The sequence below is a fragment of the Anopheles funestus genome, chromosome X (assembly GCF_943734845.2).
Source record: "Anopheles funestus chromosome X, idAnoFuneDA-416_04, whole genome shotgun sequence".
Classification (NCBI taxonomy): domain Eukaryota; kingdom Metazoa; phylum Arthropoda; class Insecta; order Diptera; family Culicidae; genus Anopheles; species Anopheles funestus.
In genome coordinates, this window is record NC_064597.1 from 2,031,302 (window position 1) to 2,048,228 (window position 16,927).

The 16,927-nt window shown below is 42.7% G+C and overlaps 1 protein-coding gene, 1 long non-coding RNA gene and 3 other non-coding genes across 10 annotated transcripts in view; 4 read left to right on the top strand and 1 right to left on the bottom strand.

The window, feature by feature from the left end:
- The window catches only part of LOC125761163 (active breakpoint cluster region-related protein), a 32,567-nt gene extending 18,669 nt beyond the window's left edge, over positions 1 to 13,898 (bottom strand). Inside the window, exons 1-2 of one of the 3 annotated variants that reach the window (XM_049422080.1) lie at positions 13,560 to 13,898; positions 6,184 to 7,129 (exon numbers count right to left, since the gene is read on the bottom strand). In XM_049422080.1, coding sequence (XP_049278037.1) covers positions 6,184 to 6,543 — 360 coding nt within the window. In that variant the 5' untranslated portion in view covers positions 6,544 to 7,129; positions 13,560 to 13,898. Of the gene's footprint in view, positions 1 to 1,888; positions 2,760 to 6,183; positions 7,130 to 13,289 lie in introns of those variants that run through there. The other 2 variants (XM_049422073.1, XM_049422093.1) reach the window with 2 other exon arrangements.
- A 305-nt stretch (positions 13,899 to 14,203) lies between these two features.
- On the top strand, positions 14,204 to 16,402 carry LOC125761403 (uncharacterized). Of its 4 annotated transcripts, none has more exons than XR_007418104.1 (7): positions 14,204 to 14,376; positions 14,598 to 14,662; positions 14,725 to 14,820; positions 15,053 to 15,178; positions 15,399 to 15,493; positions 15,718 to 15,817; positions 15,890 to 16,402. It is a non-coding gene; the product is annotated as an uncharacterized LOC125761403 (long non-coding RNA). The 4 variants fall into 4 exon arrangements; XR_007418102.1 differs by having other exon boundaries at positions 14,725 to 14,826; positions 15,381 to 15,493; positions 15,890 to 16,400; XR_007418103.1 differs by having other exon boundaries at positions 14,725 to 14,826; positions 15,725 to 15,817; positions 15,890 to 16,399.
- LOC125774603 (small nucleolar RNA SNORD36) lies at positions 14,879 to 14,956 on the top strand. Its single transcript, XR_007421084.1, has one exon. It is a non-coding gene; the product is annotated as a small nucleolar RNA SNORD36 (small nucleolar RNA).
- Positions 15,229 to 15,306, top strand: LOC125774604 (small nucleolar RNA SNORD36). Its single transcript, XR_007421085.1, has one exon. It is a non-coding gene; the product is annotated as a small nucleolar RNA SNORD36 (small nucleolar RNA).
- On the top strand, positions 15,549 to 15,626 carry LOC125774605 (small nucleolar RNA SNORD36). Its single transcript, XR_007421086.1, has one exon. It is a non-coding gene; the product is annotated as a small nucleolar RNA SNORD36 (small nucleolar RNA).
- Positions 16,403 to 16,927: the final 525 nt, after the last annotated feature.

Consider the following 16,927-nt stretch of genomic DNA (forward strand, 5'->3'; position numbering starts at 1 on the left):
CACCACATTGTGTTTTTGCCGGCGGTCAGGTCAATAGCGAGACCCGCGGGACAGTTAGAAATTGAAAATGATTATATAAAATCAGCTCCCGTATCGTGTGTGGGAGGGTTCCCATTTGGTGCATTCCGTTGTATGATCGAGACCGAACAGCAGCACCAATTCAGACTGAAACCGGAATGTTGGGGTTTAGATTCTTTATTTGCCTACTTCAAGGTGCTTTGCCATTAAATTGTGATCTAAATTTTCCAAGAAAACTATCTTCTTCGTTCATCTTGTGCAATTTTGTAAAACCCGCCCCCAATTAACTGATATATGAGGGAAATATAGGCGTCAACGTGCCTATTATCATTGCAGCCATATGACATAACCCTTACACACTGAATATTGCACTAAATTCCAAATTCCATTATACACGTAGAAACTCCTCCCCTCACACACCGAATACATCCGGAACATGCAATTCAGCCGGCAGCTCTTGGTCGGGGAGTACCATGACGCAAAGGGCTTGAGAATGGGACACCATGTTTTTTTTAAATTTAATGTATAGGGGGGTGAAAAAGGACGCTGATTACAGCTGATCAGGAAGTGGTCGTTCTGAACGGCGGCAGAGACGAGAGACGAAGTGGCGAGTACGATATGCGCATATGGAATCGGGGAAATGGGGCCCATTTTGCTAGAGTGAAATGGTTCATTCCCCCCTTCGATGACACAGATTTCTACTGCGTTCCACCGTATCCTAGCGCATATTTCCGGCTGAATGCAAACAACGAGGGTTCTATAAATATATATATGGACATGTGGAGTACTTGGAGAATTTAAGCTAGGACCACCATGCCAACAATGAGTAGTGGTTTATGAACAACATCTTCGCTTAGAACACAACTCTTCTGATGTTGAGGTTTATCCAATTTTTGGTACCAAAACTGGAGATACCTAAATATTTCTTAATGAGCCAAGAACTGATCAAAAACAGTACAGCCGTCCCAGGTTCTGAATTCCAGGTTCAATTCTCGACTGGTTTGTGCTCTCTATATAAGCAGGACTCACTGAAGTGGGGTTTTGGATTAGCAAATCTGAGAAGATCTAATAGAGGTATTCTAGACCAGAATATGATCAGTAAAGTCTTAATAGTCCTATTGAGGTAGGTTCTAGATCTAGTTGCTGAGCAATTATAAAGAAGAAGAAGAATAAAAGACGATTAGACGTGTTATCTTCACAAAAACACATAACAAAGGCAATTTCTCAAGGAATTTGGAGCTATATCGCCTCAACGTTGTAGCACAATGAGTTGAAACTCATACCACATGACAAACATAGCCGGGTATGCAGACGGAACATGGAACCCGGATTTGTAGTGGATCATGTCTGATTTATGCAATTGTGTCCAATCAATATGATCGAGCAGAAAGACACCGCGCACCCCCATCAATCGCACGCACGTTCGCTGCACTGCACACTATCGGCCATAACTCCTTCCAGCACAAGAAAATAACACACCGAAAAACGGTACATAACAAAATACATCACACACACCGAAGTTAGCGAACTGGCTTACTGTGCTTACTGCCGTGTATAATATAGTGGCGCCCCGGAGTGAAACGAACGCATCGAAAGCGTGAATAACACACCGTACGGGTTCTCCACCTCCTCTACCGGGGGGTAAAGCTAGGCGCGGTGTGAATTATTAACAACAATTCCGCACTGAACAGCGAAAACCCACCAGGTGCTGTAACGTGACGCGAACGACGGTGTGTTTTTTTGGTGTAGGGGAAAAAGGAAAAGGCACACTCGACGAGGAAATTGGAGAAAACAAAAAAACCCGTAAACATGCACCCAGGGCGCAAGAAAAACGCGAGCGCCCGCGCATCGACACACACAACAGTACAACCTTTTGCGACAGAAAAGGGTAGCTGGACCACCACCGGACCGTAACACGGCTCAACTACAACTGGGGGGGCCCAAACGTGTGCGCATCTGACCTACCCTCGCGCGTATTACGCCATGTTGGTGGAATTGAGGATGCTCACCATTTTATCTGTATCGATACGTGTGCGCTCTTCACCTCCACAATGTACTCCTCCCCAGTACCGGGAGATCATCTGTTTGCAGTGGCGGCAGAGTGATGGAAAAGCTCTTACTTTGCGTGTGTGTAGGTGTGGAAAAGATGCAACGTAGTCTAATTAGTAACCTCTGGCATTGCTGGTGGTAGTTGCAAATGCTCTCAAGATGCGCTGCAGCAAACGAGAAAACGAGAGACTGTGGAGTAGTAGTAGTTGTGGAGTTTCCGGACCACGGTATCAACGATCGTTTGTACACAAAAAGAGGTTAGGTTAGGGTCGAGTTTTCGAGACATTCTGTTTTCTGCTTTTGTGTGGGGTTTTCGCCCAACCCTTCCTTAATCCCCATCCCACGATGAAGATGTTCGCCACGCATTACTGCAAACATAGAGCGAGAGTGAGATCGTAAAAGATAAATCCCGACTGATCACCATTTGTGCACACTTTCTACATCTCGGTAAACGGTATGAAGCACTCAACGTGTGTACAGAGCAAACTGACGTGCGTAGAATAGTATTCTCGCGATCACAACACTGCTTATCTAAGATCGTAGTATTGCTGATGCAGAAAAAGAAATAACGTACATGCGTTTACATTTCCGGTTTGCTGGTAACATCCCCCTACACACACACATACACTCATACTCGCTCTTGCCAAAATGGAATTCTAACCACGCATCGCTATTGCACCTTGTTTGGAAAGACACACGAAGAAGAGCAAACAACACTCAACCCTCAACAAACGCTCAAGTCTCAAAACACTTTTGGTAGGGTGGCAAGATAATGTGACGTGATCTTTAAACGATCTTTCAAGAAAAGACAGAGAGATATCTGCGATCTGTTTGCATGTGTTAGAGCGATGGTGTAAAGGGCAGGGACTGTTCCAAGCTTACATTACATGTACACAGATATCGGATGTGAGAGAGGCATATACGCGTCATCAGCGGGTTGTTGTTAGCTTTTGTGATATATCAACGCACAGCGCGCGCATATGTGTGAGTACGATGTGCGTTATCATCGATGCGACTACGCATTTAGTAAACCGATTAGATATAGCAACACCGCCCACCTGTACAAACGGACACACAGGCGTTTGTTCTTGGTAGTTGTGCAAGGGCTACAGTGCTACGAATGAAAGTAAGCGTGCTTTTTTTTAATCGTTAAACATTGAAACAGAATCAAGTGAATGGAACGCTCAATATAAACAAGAATAAATTGCAAAATAGACAAATTCTTCCCAATAAACACCGCAACAGTCTGAGACGTGTCAGACGAAGGGCATTCATAGTCATGTGTGAGCTGTTTCAGCGGAAGAGACTCCATCAAGCGTTGTATTTACATTAATTGTGTCGGAGAATCGTTTTTCCTTCAGGAAAAGCAAAGCTAGTAGATCTCACTGGGTTGGAGAATAAAAGAGAAAAAAAAACCCAACTCCAACTCATCACGGTTTCAGGTTACTGATCATTAATGCAGTGAATCAGACTAACTGGCGTACACCCGCACGGAGTCACTAAATCAAACTATTAAACTGCTGCGATGAAGCGTATGATATCATAGTAGATCCCTTCTTGTCAGCTATCTAATTGCCATCGATTGGACACAATTGCGCGCATGGTGCCATTTCTGGTAGGTGGTTAGTGATTCGCTTCCTGCTTTCAGGTTCTGTTTTTGTTCCAGTGCTAGGGCACACACGCTCTCACATTCACAGCCATACATTGACATCATTCTAGTCGGCATGAGCCGGCGCATAGAAAACCATAGCTGCACGGTCGTGTTCGATAGACAATCCACTGGTAACGCACCCACCACTCAAGAATTGCTTTGAATTGAGGGAGCTGCTGGGGAGGGTAAACGGGGAACTTGCAACTAGTATTGGTACGTGATATACCGTCATTTAATTGCACAACACCCGGCGCACCGTGTGACTTTTTGGAAGTTTGTAACAGCTACTGGTAGGCGGACCCTTGTGTCTTGGTCCCTTGTCCCTTGGCCCCTGTTTCTTTCATCGAAAGGACAGGGCAGGACTCTCTCAGTAAATAAAAGTTCGTTAAGTTTGTTAAATTTAAGTGAGAATTGCCTAGACTTGCCATATTTTAAGACCAGATATCTTCAAAACGTTGCTGAATATGGAGGAGATAGAAATTCTCAAGAAGAAACCAAATGAGTTCCTTCAATACTCCGTATCTAGGTTTTATCGTTAAGAACTTCTTCTTCTTGGCTTAACGACCTTACAGGTCACGCCGGCCATTTCTGGCTTACTAGACTTATTTTACCACGTAGCCAGTCCACGGATAGTCAGTCCTTGCTACGGGGGGGCGGTCCGGATGGGATTTGAACCCGGTCCGGCCGTGTGGACTGGCGCCGTTTTATCAAATGCACCATCGGGCCGCCCCCGATAAGAACTTCTGGAACTTAAATTGCTAGGCTATCTGTAGCGCATAGCAAGTAGACAGAAATGTCACAAAACTTTACATACTTTCCGCCGGCATGACATTACCTGCCGTTCTGAAGGTCTCGCGTCAGTCTGGACACTTTGTTGCAACACCAAATAAAACATGTTATCGGACGTTAAACTAACCTCTGCGACTGAAACGCCGATAAGACGTATGGATACGAAGTATTGAAGAAAAAAAACATATCGAAAGAAATAAAATTACCATAACAATTCGACTCCACGCGCATTCTGTTACACATTTCCCTGCCGCTTGGGCAATCCTTGAATAATTTCTTGGACTCTAGGTCGCCCCCCCCCCCCCCCCCCTTATATCTGTCCACTGACATCGCCCTATCAGAGCATGTTCTGGTACACACACACACAGACGACATGTTCTGATAGTGCGAAAAGGTGCGATAAGATAATTTTAGCTTCATCGTCATCACCGTCCTATTACACCGGTCAATTCGTTCCATCTGGTTGTGCTTGGGGAGGTATGAGCAACGTACACACTGCCCGGCAGAACTGCATTTCCGACAGCCGAGTGCGAGACAACCCCGTACGAGAAAAGCTGTACGTTTCGGGGAGCAAAAATTAGTTACGGTGTATTGCGATAAGCCTCGCCAGACATCGGATGCCATGGGTCGATGGGCATGGTGCACAACAGCGCACGGTGGATGTGCTCACACGTGCAGGGACGTACGTAACAGGATGATAGGAGACGATACAAAGAAGGATGAGTAAGTGGTACCGTTGCGAAACCCTGTCCCAGAGAACGGGGGACGCTCGGTACGACAAATCGAACGCAAATTCACCTTTTTGCCTGTACTGTACGTGTGGGGAATACATTAAAAAAGCCACACGTTTCTAACGCATCTTTTTCGTCACGGGAAAAACGGGAATCGCCTGGACGAGGGAAAGAAAAAGACTTCAAACCTGGGTGTGTCGTCACCAGTTGGTTATTCCTAAAACAAAAACCCCATAACTCTCAAGCGACGACTTTTCTTATCGATATCCTCCCAAAAAAAACGAAACGATCCACCAATTCCAATACCGGATTTAGCAAACCCGGCATCAAGAAGTACGACGTTTATCAGCGTCGCTAATCTTTCGTCCGCGAATAGCCCACCAACAAACAAAAAAAAAGCAATGACATCAAATAGGTAAAGAACGAGCAGCGTATAAATACAATAAATCCCGGCTTCGCTTAATAGGCTTTCCGGGTGGACTATTTTTTGCCTTTTTGCAGACACAGGCGCTTAAATCGATTAGCTGCTACGAACCATCCTCCGGTTTGCTATATTGGCATTCTGCTCTCCTGTTCGTGGATTACGGTGAGCGTATCGATTGGATTGTCTGTTCGCTTTTTTTTGGGCTTTATGTTCCCTTGGCGTACCGGCACAGATATTACGTATAGGTTTTCATTTCTTATGGCCAAAATTTACTACGGTTGGTGTAGTGGTTCAGGAAATACGAAGTAATTTGACAACCCTGGTATGTCAATATGATACTATCTTCATCAGCTAGACCAGGAGCCTCCAAACTTTTTAGATGGCGGGCCGCTTTGAGTGGAATTGGCCACAGCTGAGGACCAATCTCGGTATATCTCGTGAGGACATACGGCCCGTAGTTTGGAGACCTCAAAGTTAGACAACTAAAACTCGAATCGAACTATCGAACAACATCCACTTACCACTTCCTCCCCGTCCGACTGGTTATTCGTCCCGTCTGCCTTGCCCGGTGGTTCGCGCAATTGATTACTGCCGCCGCCGCCGCCGCCGCCCGCCAACAGATTGGCAGCCGATGCCGGTGAGTTCGCCTCGAACAGGGTGGACGGATCGCCGCCCGCTTCCCGGTACTTCTCCACATCGCCGAGCAATCGCTCGAGATACTCGACGTACAGCGTTTCCTGTTCGAGCTCCTTCGACAGTTCCGCGATCTTTTGCTTGTGCCGCTCGAGACTCGCCCGAACATCCTGCTCCCAGGCGTCCGACAGCGAACTCTGGGGAAACCGCTGCACCCACATGCGCTGGAAATCACTGAACACACTCATAGCTCTTGCCGGGGGGGGACACTTTCTATTCCCGTTCGGGGGTGTTCAATTAGCAAAACGGTGCCGATTGGTCCTTTTTTCTTTTTGGGGCTGCGCCCGTATATTACCCGAGTGCCTACGATTATTGAAGAAAAGCCGTACTATAAATCTTCATTGTCTTCATGTTTAGCGATATTCAACAACGTTTCAACAACCACACATCACTATTCTTGCTTAAACTTAACACTTTCCCTTAATCTTAAGACCATTTATCCTGACCGGATCTTCCGGTACTTTTTTTAATGCTAATAGCTCACGTTTACACCGCCCTAACCTTGGTTAAGACGCTTCTGTTTGCTGACAGCACACATTCGGGACATACTAGCGATTTGCTGAATGTTTCCCCGGACGCCCCCCACCCGGGGGCACCTTTTACCGGTCCCACTAATCGTGTACACTAAACGCAAGTGTAGCCGCAGTTGGTTCTGCTGCGATGGATTCCGGTGATGACGCGACCGGCTCAAAATGGCGCCGTTCGAGCCCGGCGGCTACTACTGCTGCTGTCACTGCTGCTAAAATGCTGACCCCGGGAACAGTAGTCCATTGTCTGGAACGTGGAGAGAAACAAAAAAAAAGATGCGTGTGTAAGAAAAGTGGCACGGATTAGTGAATGAGCTAAGGAAAGGCGTGCAATAGAGAGCGAATCGAAATAACTTTTTCTTCTTCCTCCCTAGCAAGGCTAACAAGCTCCAGATGAGTTCTCGGTTACGGTGAAATTGAAGATTCGTTTGCCCACGATTTCTCCCCCACTGACTTGCTCGCACTACTACTGTTATGTGAGTGACGTTTCGTTAGCCATTTTGGGCAAATTTTTGACAGTTTTTTTTTGTTTTGATCTGTCAAGCAAAGGCGGGACAGAACTGTCAAGAAGAAACAAAACATTTAGTGAAAGACGTTCACGGTTTAGTGAAAGATGAACCATTTTGTTTTTTTGTGACATACGCGTTTGAGGTTGAACCTTGGAAATTATTTCCATTTCTATTGTTGAAACTATTTTCACACCCTTCCACGTTAAGTTGCAAACATTTAACAACCTAATAAACTGTACGATTATTGATCGATCGCGTCCATTTGCCGGGTGAATCATCTCACAGTCAGCAGCAGCGTGTCGTGCAGAAGACAAGCAAAGGTTGTTTGCCCGAGTTTTACGATCGCGGCCGCACCATAAAACTTTGCCCATGCCGGGGGGAGGGGGGGGAGTTGGGAAGGTCACCAGAACTGCATGCAGCCGATGCAACTTCGGCATCTAATTTATGCCGGCCCCTGCACCCCGTGTGTGTGCGTGTGTGTGTGAGTGCTGCGAGAAGAATGCGTTTCTTTCTTATATCGCAAGGCATCTGGAACGGGACCGCACCCGGAAACCGTGCACACAAACAACAAGCGGAAAGTGCACGACCTGGTTTGTGCTGTAACTTTTCCAAAGACAGTTCCAGTGGTTTAAGTTACCGTCACTTTGCTGCCCAAGTACTTGAGCTAAAGCACAAGAGAGTTAGAGAAAAACTAAACAACGAAGATTTCATTCTTTACCCAACGTGCCCAACGCAAATCTGTTTGTTACTTCCAACATTGGAAATATTGGAGACATTTCAAAAAGAAAACCCCCATCTGGTGCTGTTTGGTGGTCGTAAATTTTAAAATTATAACCCTGTCTGGAAGCAATCTGGGCAGACCGGGGAATTGACACATGCTTTGTTCCCGCATCTGGCGGTGTTCTGACGCGAACAAATGTTCCAACGAAAGATGTCGATGAACAGAACTAATGGAATAACCATTTTTCATATTATTTACAGATTTTTAGCAGTTAAATTTGTGCTGATGAGCCATTATTCGGTCTTTGACTGCAGTTTTATGATGCCATCATCATGGTATGGGCAGAGATGTATATTTTTTAAACACCAAGAAATCCTATTTGCATAAAGTGGCAGTCACTCTTACTGTTGCCATCACTTCCAGACTTTTACAAAGAAAAAAAATTGACAGATTCTAATGCATAAATAGCACATTCGGTACCAATATGTTTGATGGACGTCTGCATCACATCCTGACAGGATGGTAATGCTTTCTTTCGCACCACAACGAAGGTATGGTTATACATTTTTAAACCACCAACGTTTCGGAATAATATTTTCCCTTACGTCTGACGTGTTAGATTTTCTGCACGTGCAAATGCATCGTACGCTTTTGAAGAAGGTTTCATCAAAGAAAGAAAAAACACAAACCATACGCATCCGGAGTTCAATGGCAGTATAGCGTACTATCTAGCTTGTCTGTTTGTCGTCCGGCTTCCGTTTCTTTACCCTGTCGGGGAGGTGTCTTTTTTTTGGGGTGCTTTAGTAAACAAAAACACACCCAATGTACCCGGAGATCTCTACCGGAGAAGCAGGAAAAACCTTGGTAAGAGATTTTGATGTCCCCAACCGCACTTAGAATAGTCCGCTGACGGAGTCCGGAGAATGGAGAAATATCTTAGACGACGCCACAGCGGTCGTCGAGACTTTCTGCTCGGTTTCTGCCGTTTTGGTGGAGTTGTCGAACTGATGTGGTGGGAAGTGAATGGGTTTTTTGGGGACAGCCATCGCGCATGCGCACACGCGGGTACGGTAATGCTCTCTTGGGCTCTCTGGGCCCAATAGCTGCACACCAGAACTACACACACCTAGCCTCACCGTAGCCTCAACTTCCGGTCGTTCACGTCTCGGGTAAGGATGTTTGTCATCGACCCGGTGGTTCGCCCCCACAAACTACAACTCATTCTGCGCACCGACACATCCGACTGTCTGGCCGTCGTCTGTCGGACCACGATGCACCTGAAATCGATTATTTCAATCCGCTGCAACCAATCCAGGGGCAGGCGCGACTGGAGCAACAACAAAAAACCACCCATCCGGATGCACTCGGGATGCTGACTCGGGGGGAGGGCAGAGATTGGGCAGACGGGTTGTGCTGCTTTATGTATTTGAGACGAGTTGAATAGCTATGTGCAGTACCTCTTTTTTTTTACCTCTACTTCTGTTGCATTCGGGCAGCATTTAAGCAATGCTAGTAAGCATCAGCTTCGACTGGGTATAAATCTGTAGTTCGAATAAGGCCATTTTTATTGATGTTTATTGATGCTTTTCAATCTGAATTTCTGTCTTTCTATTGGTGGCAAAGAATCATCGTTCGCCCATAATCAATGAAGGGGGATGTATCTCGATGAGATGAGCCCGCATCCGAAATCAGTGCGCATTGTAAAAAGGGATGCCTTAGTTTGATGCTTGTTTTAGACTAAAAATGCTGGAAAGGCCTCAGTCAGTCATTTACAACTTATAGATAGCTGCAGTCTTTTAACAAGGTTGCTATATGCGTAGACCCTAACTTCGTAATCAAAAACTATTTCAAGAATTTTGATTGTTCAAGAATATTGATTTTAATTTAAAAAAAATATGTTTGACAAAAGAACCTTATGAAATTTTCATTTTTTTAATTTTTTTTAATTTTTTATTATTTTTCACTTTTTTTTATTTCAATCATTATTTGAGTGAAAAGAAACTCATTGCAACCAATTGGGATTAAAATAAAACAATTTTATTTTTTTTGCAAAATTTCTCAAAAAAAACGTAAGGGGTAAGCCTTATGAAATTTTCGAGTGGAAATTTTTTTTTAATTTTTTTTCTGATTTTTTATTCTTTTTTTTAATTTAAAGCATTATTAGAGTGAAAAGAAACTTATTGCAACAAATTCCCATTAAAATATATCACATTTTTCAATTTTGCTAAATTGTTCAAAAACAGGGTAAGGAACTTGGTTCCTCGAATAACTTCTGGCACAGACATCTGACGGTATGGCCGTCCAAGAAGAAAATGTAGCCATTGGTGCCATCTATCGACCACAAGTTAAAGATTGGCGATCCGTTGGATACCGACCGAGTTATAGGCAAAAGTTGGTGCAAAAATGAGAAAAATTTTACATTTTCTCAAACAGGGTAAGGAACTTGGTTCCTCGAATAACTTCTGGCACAGACATCTGAGGGCATGGCCTTCCAAGAAGAAAATGTAGCCATTGATGCTATCTATCGACCACAAGTTAAAGATTGGCGATCCGTTGGATACCGACCGAGTTATAGGCAAAATTTGGTGCAAAAATGACACTTACAAAATTTTCAGTTTTTTGAATTTTTTGATTTTTTCATTATTTTTCACTCTTTTTTTTATTTCAATCATTATTTGAGTGAAAAGAAACTCATTGCAACCAATTGGGATTAAAATAAATCAATTTTATTTTTTTTTGCAAAATTTCACAAAAAAAACGTAAGGGGTAAGCCTTATGAAATTTTCGAGTTGAATTTTTTTTTTTATTTTTTTCTGATTTTTTATACTTTTTTTTATTTAAAGCATTATTTGAGGGAAAAAAGCACATTCAAATTCAAATGTTTAGAATTTTTTAAATTTTTTATTAAACTCAATTTACTCAAACTCAATTTACGCTAAAAATAGAAGCTTGGATAATGCATATACACGACAAGACAAGTAAAACATCTTGTTACACTATCCCATCAAGGCCGAATATATCTCGAAATAATAGAAACTTCTGCTGCTCTTTTCAGTGCGGGTTTTGCCGTTGCATACGAGCGTGTGTGTTTTTCCCTCCCGCAACGCCCAACGGGTTGTCGTTTTAGGAGTTTTCTTACGCACAGCTACCAACCACATGGATTGCATGAAGGGACGCTAAGAAAGAAATAGAACACACACGGTACGGATTGATCCGGCAAGAACTTTATCATGTTTTTTGTTAAAAGTTGCCAAAGCAAATCGAACCGCAGTTGTTCCCTTGGGTTGATGTCTCTCCTGCATCGATAATCTAAGGGTAATCCGCACATGAGATGCTGTGGTGGCTCGTGCAATTCAACCTTTTAATGTTAGATATAGCTTTCGAGTTCTTCATCGAAACTCCTCACCAATCCAATAGTTCAACAAACGAAACAAAACTGTAGCTCAATCCTTTAAGCTGTGTTCTGTAACACACTAGGCAAGAAATACTCCACACCCTGTCGGTTTGAGGTGCCTTGCAAAATAAAAGGGACCAGTAAGAGATGCTTTTCCGTTCCACCTTCTTTTCTTAAGCGTTGCATCATTTTGACGACTTTAGCCTGGGCAAAGTATCGGGATGACACTTGAGAGCGTATTGATATAGGGATTGTGCAACCGGTTTCCAGTTGCAAACAAGAAGGTCACCTCCGTTCTTTTCTGTTTTCTACACTTGTTCCCGTTGGCTGTCGGTGGTTAGGTGAGCCAAGTTGATTTTATTTACTCATCTGCAGTGATTTATTGGTAGCGGCGACGATATTTACACGACAAAATCGGTACCAAAATCCTATCCCAACTTTCCGATACGTCGGCTTGAATATCCAGACTGTGTGATAAAAATAAGCCCAATCGATATAGTCTAATAGGTTATGAAATCAAAAACCATGTGGGAATGCATGAAAATTGTAAAATTGTTGATTACAGCTGAGTAAAAACCAAATTACTCTTTCGACACGCAACATGCGGTTTGATGAAGTATTCGGGAAATGGAAAATAACCATTTAATACGCATGTTTTCTCACAACAAGGAGAAGTTCATAGGAAATTAACTTCTAAACATTAGGTCCAAGGGGCGACCCGATGGAGCATGTGATAAACGGCGCCAGTCCACACGGCCGGACCGGGTTCAAATCCCATCCGTCCCCCCGGAAGCAAGGACTGACTATCCGGCTACGTGGTAAAAATAAGTCTAGTAAGCCAGAAATGGCCGGCGTGAACTGTAAGGTCGTTATAGCCAAGAAACAAAGCATAATTATTCTGAATAATTCCAATAATAGTGAAGATTGGTGAATTTTGCACCTGCAAAAGGCATATTCCTTCCCTTTTGTCGTACCTCTGTCTGGGCCCCATTGCCTGATGGAAGCTTCCTCTTCCACCACGGATACATTCCACCGTGTTTTCTTTGTTTTGTTGTCGGTTTTTTTTGGTAACCGCAGCACTTTCAAGGGTTGCTTGCGGTACGACCAATGTATTTCTTTACAGGCTCTTCCGGTTTGGAATAAACTTCCCGTCCAATACAGTCGGTTGTGCAATGTTAAGTTAACCGGAACGACCGGACTGCAAATGTTTTATTGACAGGTCGAAAATTCATCCGCCCAACCGGGCGGGTTTTCTTGTAGGATACGAGCCGCCCTTGAAGGTGTGATTCACCTACTTCCGGTTGTGAAAGGGTACGTGCGCGTGTGTGTGTTCGTGTGAGTGCGTAAGGAGTACACACCTTCACAACGCAATCGCCAAACAGGGACATAAAACAACAAAAAGAAAACAAACAAAACAACAATATAGCCAAAGCAATCGATCAAAAACGCTCAACCTGTCAATTGCGTTGACATCGAATGTGCGCGGAAATGATTAGGACATGTGTACGCAATTAAAAAAAAAAAGGTGATTGTTCTTCTGCACACGCACTTTACGCCCACACAAACATACGCAAGCGCGCGGCTACAAACACTTGCATAAACGTTACCCATTTTAGCTATGCATCGTGGATGTGTCCTCTCTCAAAAACCTTTATGCTGCTACTGCCTTAATGCTGGAGTGAAGTTACCAATTGAAACATTGCGTCCGTTGTGGGATTTGTTGTCTAAAGCTACAAAGTGAAGCAAAAGGGATGAAGGGCGTTAGAAAGAAATGCAGACTTACCCGCCCGAAAACAGTTGCATTCGAGATACAGCCTCACCTCGAATGCAACACCCCACTGACACGTGTGAGGGGGGGGGGAACAGGGTGGAGGCGTATGTGTTCTAAATGCAATGGCTGACTGTTGAAACTGTTCGATGTGTTTTGTTTGGTTGATTTGTTTGTTGTAGCTTTTAGTTTTGGTTGATTCGGATATTGGTGAAACCAAAAAGGCGAGGATATCTTATTCCTCCAGGATGTTAAGCGTAATTACGGACACACGCACACACTTACTTTCACACATAAATTCATCCAAACACCGTCAGCACTTTTTGGGGACGCCGTTGCGTTGCGTGTCGCAAAATAAAGAACACCACCCGTAACAAACACACAGCACTTTACACGCAGCCAAAGATCACATTTGTGATACGTTTCATACGCACGGTTTTCCGGTTGTGCACCTTTCACGCCCACCTAATCTTTGTTATTGGTTGCACATAGCAGAAAATAGAAAAGGCTCTTATGTGGCAAACCTCACACACGCAGTCAGTTTTATGCTGTCGCGCGATTCACATCCACTCGCTTCGGCGTTTTTCAAACAACAGCATTCGTGTGAACAAACTGTGGGAAGCTGAGCTGTCAGTCGGGCTGCAAACGTAAATCGCTGGTACGGGAGGCACTGTCAGCACGGTACGTCATACACGGGCGGCCATGTTTGACACATGGTGGTCACTCAACTTGCGTCAAATTTAAATTGTTTTTTCGATAGCTCACTTCATACGGAAAAAGAGGAAATAATATGTGCGCATGAAAATCATATTACTTTTGTTTATTTTCTCAGTAGATTTTTTAAAGCAATTAAGCACAAATTTTTTTGTTTGGAAAGTGACAATGCGCACCTTCCGGTGCTGCCAACCTTCTTACAGAAAAATGACAGAAGTTCGTTCATTTCCGCTTTCTGGATTGTGTATGCTGCCAAAAGCCCTTTTACCTTTACTTTGCCGCATTCCCTACAACGCGGTCTGGCTAAAGGAGGTCGAAATACGTAGCTTGAATAAAGTGTATTTGTCTATTCAGGAAAAGAATATTCTCTGTTCAACCGATTCTTCAGGTAAATAAAAAATCTATACGAAAAAAGATTTTGTACTGCAATTTAATGCCGGTTCTATGCTTCACAGAAAATGAGGTGTTTGAGCAAGATAAAAGTTATTAAATAAACCTTTCGTATTCCTTCTCGTGCTACGTGCAGCGCAAATTAATACAATTGTTAATCATCAACCATGTGCTATGGTAAAACATTAATTATGTGTTTTATTTTCTACCCACATACAGCAAATAGCATACCGCCAAACTGTGGATCACGATGTTAGAAAATCATTTGATAAGCTGCGGAGTTGGTAAGCTCAGTAATACTTTCTTATTAGTTCTCTTCAACTAACCTTCATTACTTCGTTTCCAGGGTGTAATCGACACACTAACCTGCATAAGGAAACAAGTCAAATATGCGACGAAAAATCGGCGGAACATAAGCACAGAAGCGGCAGCTGAACAAATGGTAAAGGTAGGGTTTTTTTTGTATGATTGTATCGGAGATAAATTCGAAAGCGAATGTGTTTGCATGATGATAGAATTTCTTCAACTGAATATTACTTGAAGAACCTTTTACGTTGACATTTTTTAATCTGACGAAATTAACACAGTGGAAGCTTTCATTACTTTCTATTGGTTTTGCCAAAGCACCAGTTGAGGCTTTATTTTAATTTAGTTTTATTTTTCCTTTAAAATAGCTGAAAATGCATTTGTACGGATACTCTGGCTAGATGGAGAAGCAACATGATTAGACTGCAAAACTGTTCCCCACCTGTCGTCCATCTTCAATCAGTTCAGCAACATCAACCGCAGATGAGATAATGGTAAGGATCATTCTTATTATTGTATCGAGATAAATTCGAGAGCAAATGTGTTTGCATGATGATAAAATTTCTTCAACTGAACATTACTTGAAGAATATTTTACGTTGACATTTTTTAATCTGACAACAGTAACACAACGGAAGCTTTCATTACTTTCTATTGGTTTTGCAAAAGCACCAGTTCAGGTCTTATTTTAATTTAGTTTTATTTTTCCTTTCAGTTAGCTGACAGTGCTTCTGCACGGATTCTCTTGCTAGATGGAGCTATTAATCATCAATCAGTTCAGCCTCAAAATCAACCACAGTGGAGCTAATGGTAAGGATTATTCGCATTATTGTTTCGATATAAATTCGAAAGCGAATGTGTTATGTTTGCATGATGATAAAATTTCTTCAACTGAACATTACTTGAAGAATATTTTACGTTGACATTTTTTAATCTGACAACAATAACACAACGGAAGCATTCATTCTATTGGTTTTGCAACAGCACTAGTTGAGTCATTTTTTTAATTTAGTTTTGTTATTCCTTTCAATTAGCTGACAGTGCTTCTGCACGGATACTCTGGCTAGATGGAGAAGCAAGCTGATTAAACAGCAAAACTGGTCCTCAATCAATTGTGAAAGAGCTGCAAATGAGGTAAGGCAAATCATACTTATACATCTAACCGTTTTGATGTTCCAATACTAATCATAAACATTCATTTTGCAGGACATTGAGAGCAACATAAACGACTTCTGGTGCTATTCGTTGGGTAACTGAATAAAGTAAAGATGTAAACAATAATCTAACGCTTGAGGTGTTTTAAATAAATAAAATAGAAGAGAGATATAATGATTTTGTTTTATTGAATTTTGTTTAATCGAAGTAAGAAGTCTGTAAAACCTTGGAAGCAAATAATACTTGTGAATATCGTTGAATTTTTACTGAAAGAAATTTTTTATTGTTTAGAAGATAGGGTAAGGCGCAATTTCCTAAAGGTGTGTTAGCATAGAAGATAGCGTTCCAATGCAGTCCTTCCTATTTAGTTCTTCGGGAGCTTTAAGGACATAATTTAAAACATCATCGTCTATAAGTCTTTCCAATATCCAGTTCACTGGCACTCACGGCCGAAACCGTCGCAGCTTTGTTCTCTTTCTTTCTGTAGGGTTTCGCTAACGAAAGTGAGCGGATAGATTGGAACTCGAAGCGGAACAACCCGGTAAAACCTAGCCTAACAAACCCTCAAAGGAAAAGTTGTTTGCTTTAAATGAACGCCGGGAAAACTCATCTTCATGGACTTCGGTGAATTTCTTCTTAGACTTGATACACTTCTTAATATCGTTTAGGAAACTCCGTACTTCCGGCTCCATTCGGGACACGAACACGTGCTTCTTGGCTAGGTCCAGATGTGCCAGGAGGAATATTACTGTTGTGGGAACTGCGTTAAAAATGCATACCTAAATTCTACACTTGGTTTAGTTGCCGGAAAGGCCATATACCCATGCAGAACAGAGGTAGTGAGAGGGAAAGAACATATCGTTCCGGTTGCTGTCATGAGTAGTAACCATGGCAACGCTTCCTAATCCATCCATCATAGGTTCTGCGCGCAGAATTTTATGTTGCACATAACCTAATTTCATAATCAGTCAAATTTGCTAAAGATTTTTTTTTTCACGTTTCAATCTTTCATATGTAAATGAAGCTGAAGCTGAAGTAGAACAATACAACGGAAGAAATGAGAGAACACAAATATATTATTCTAAACGT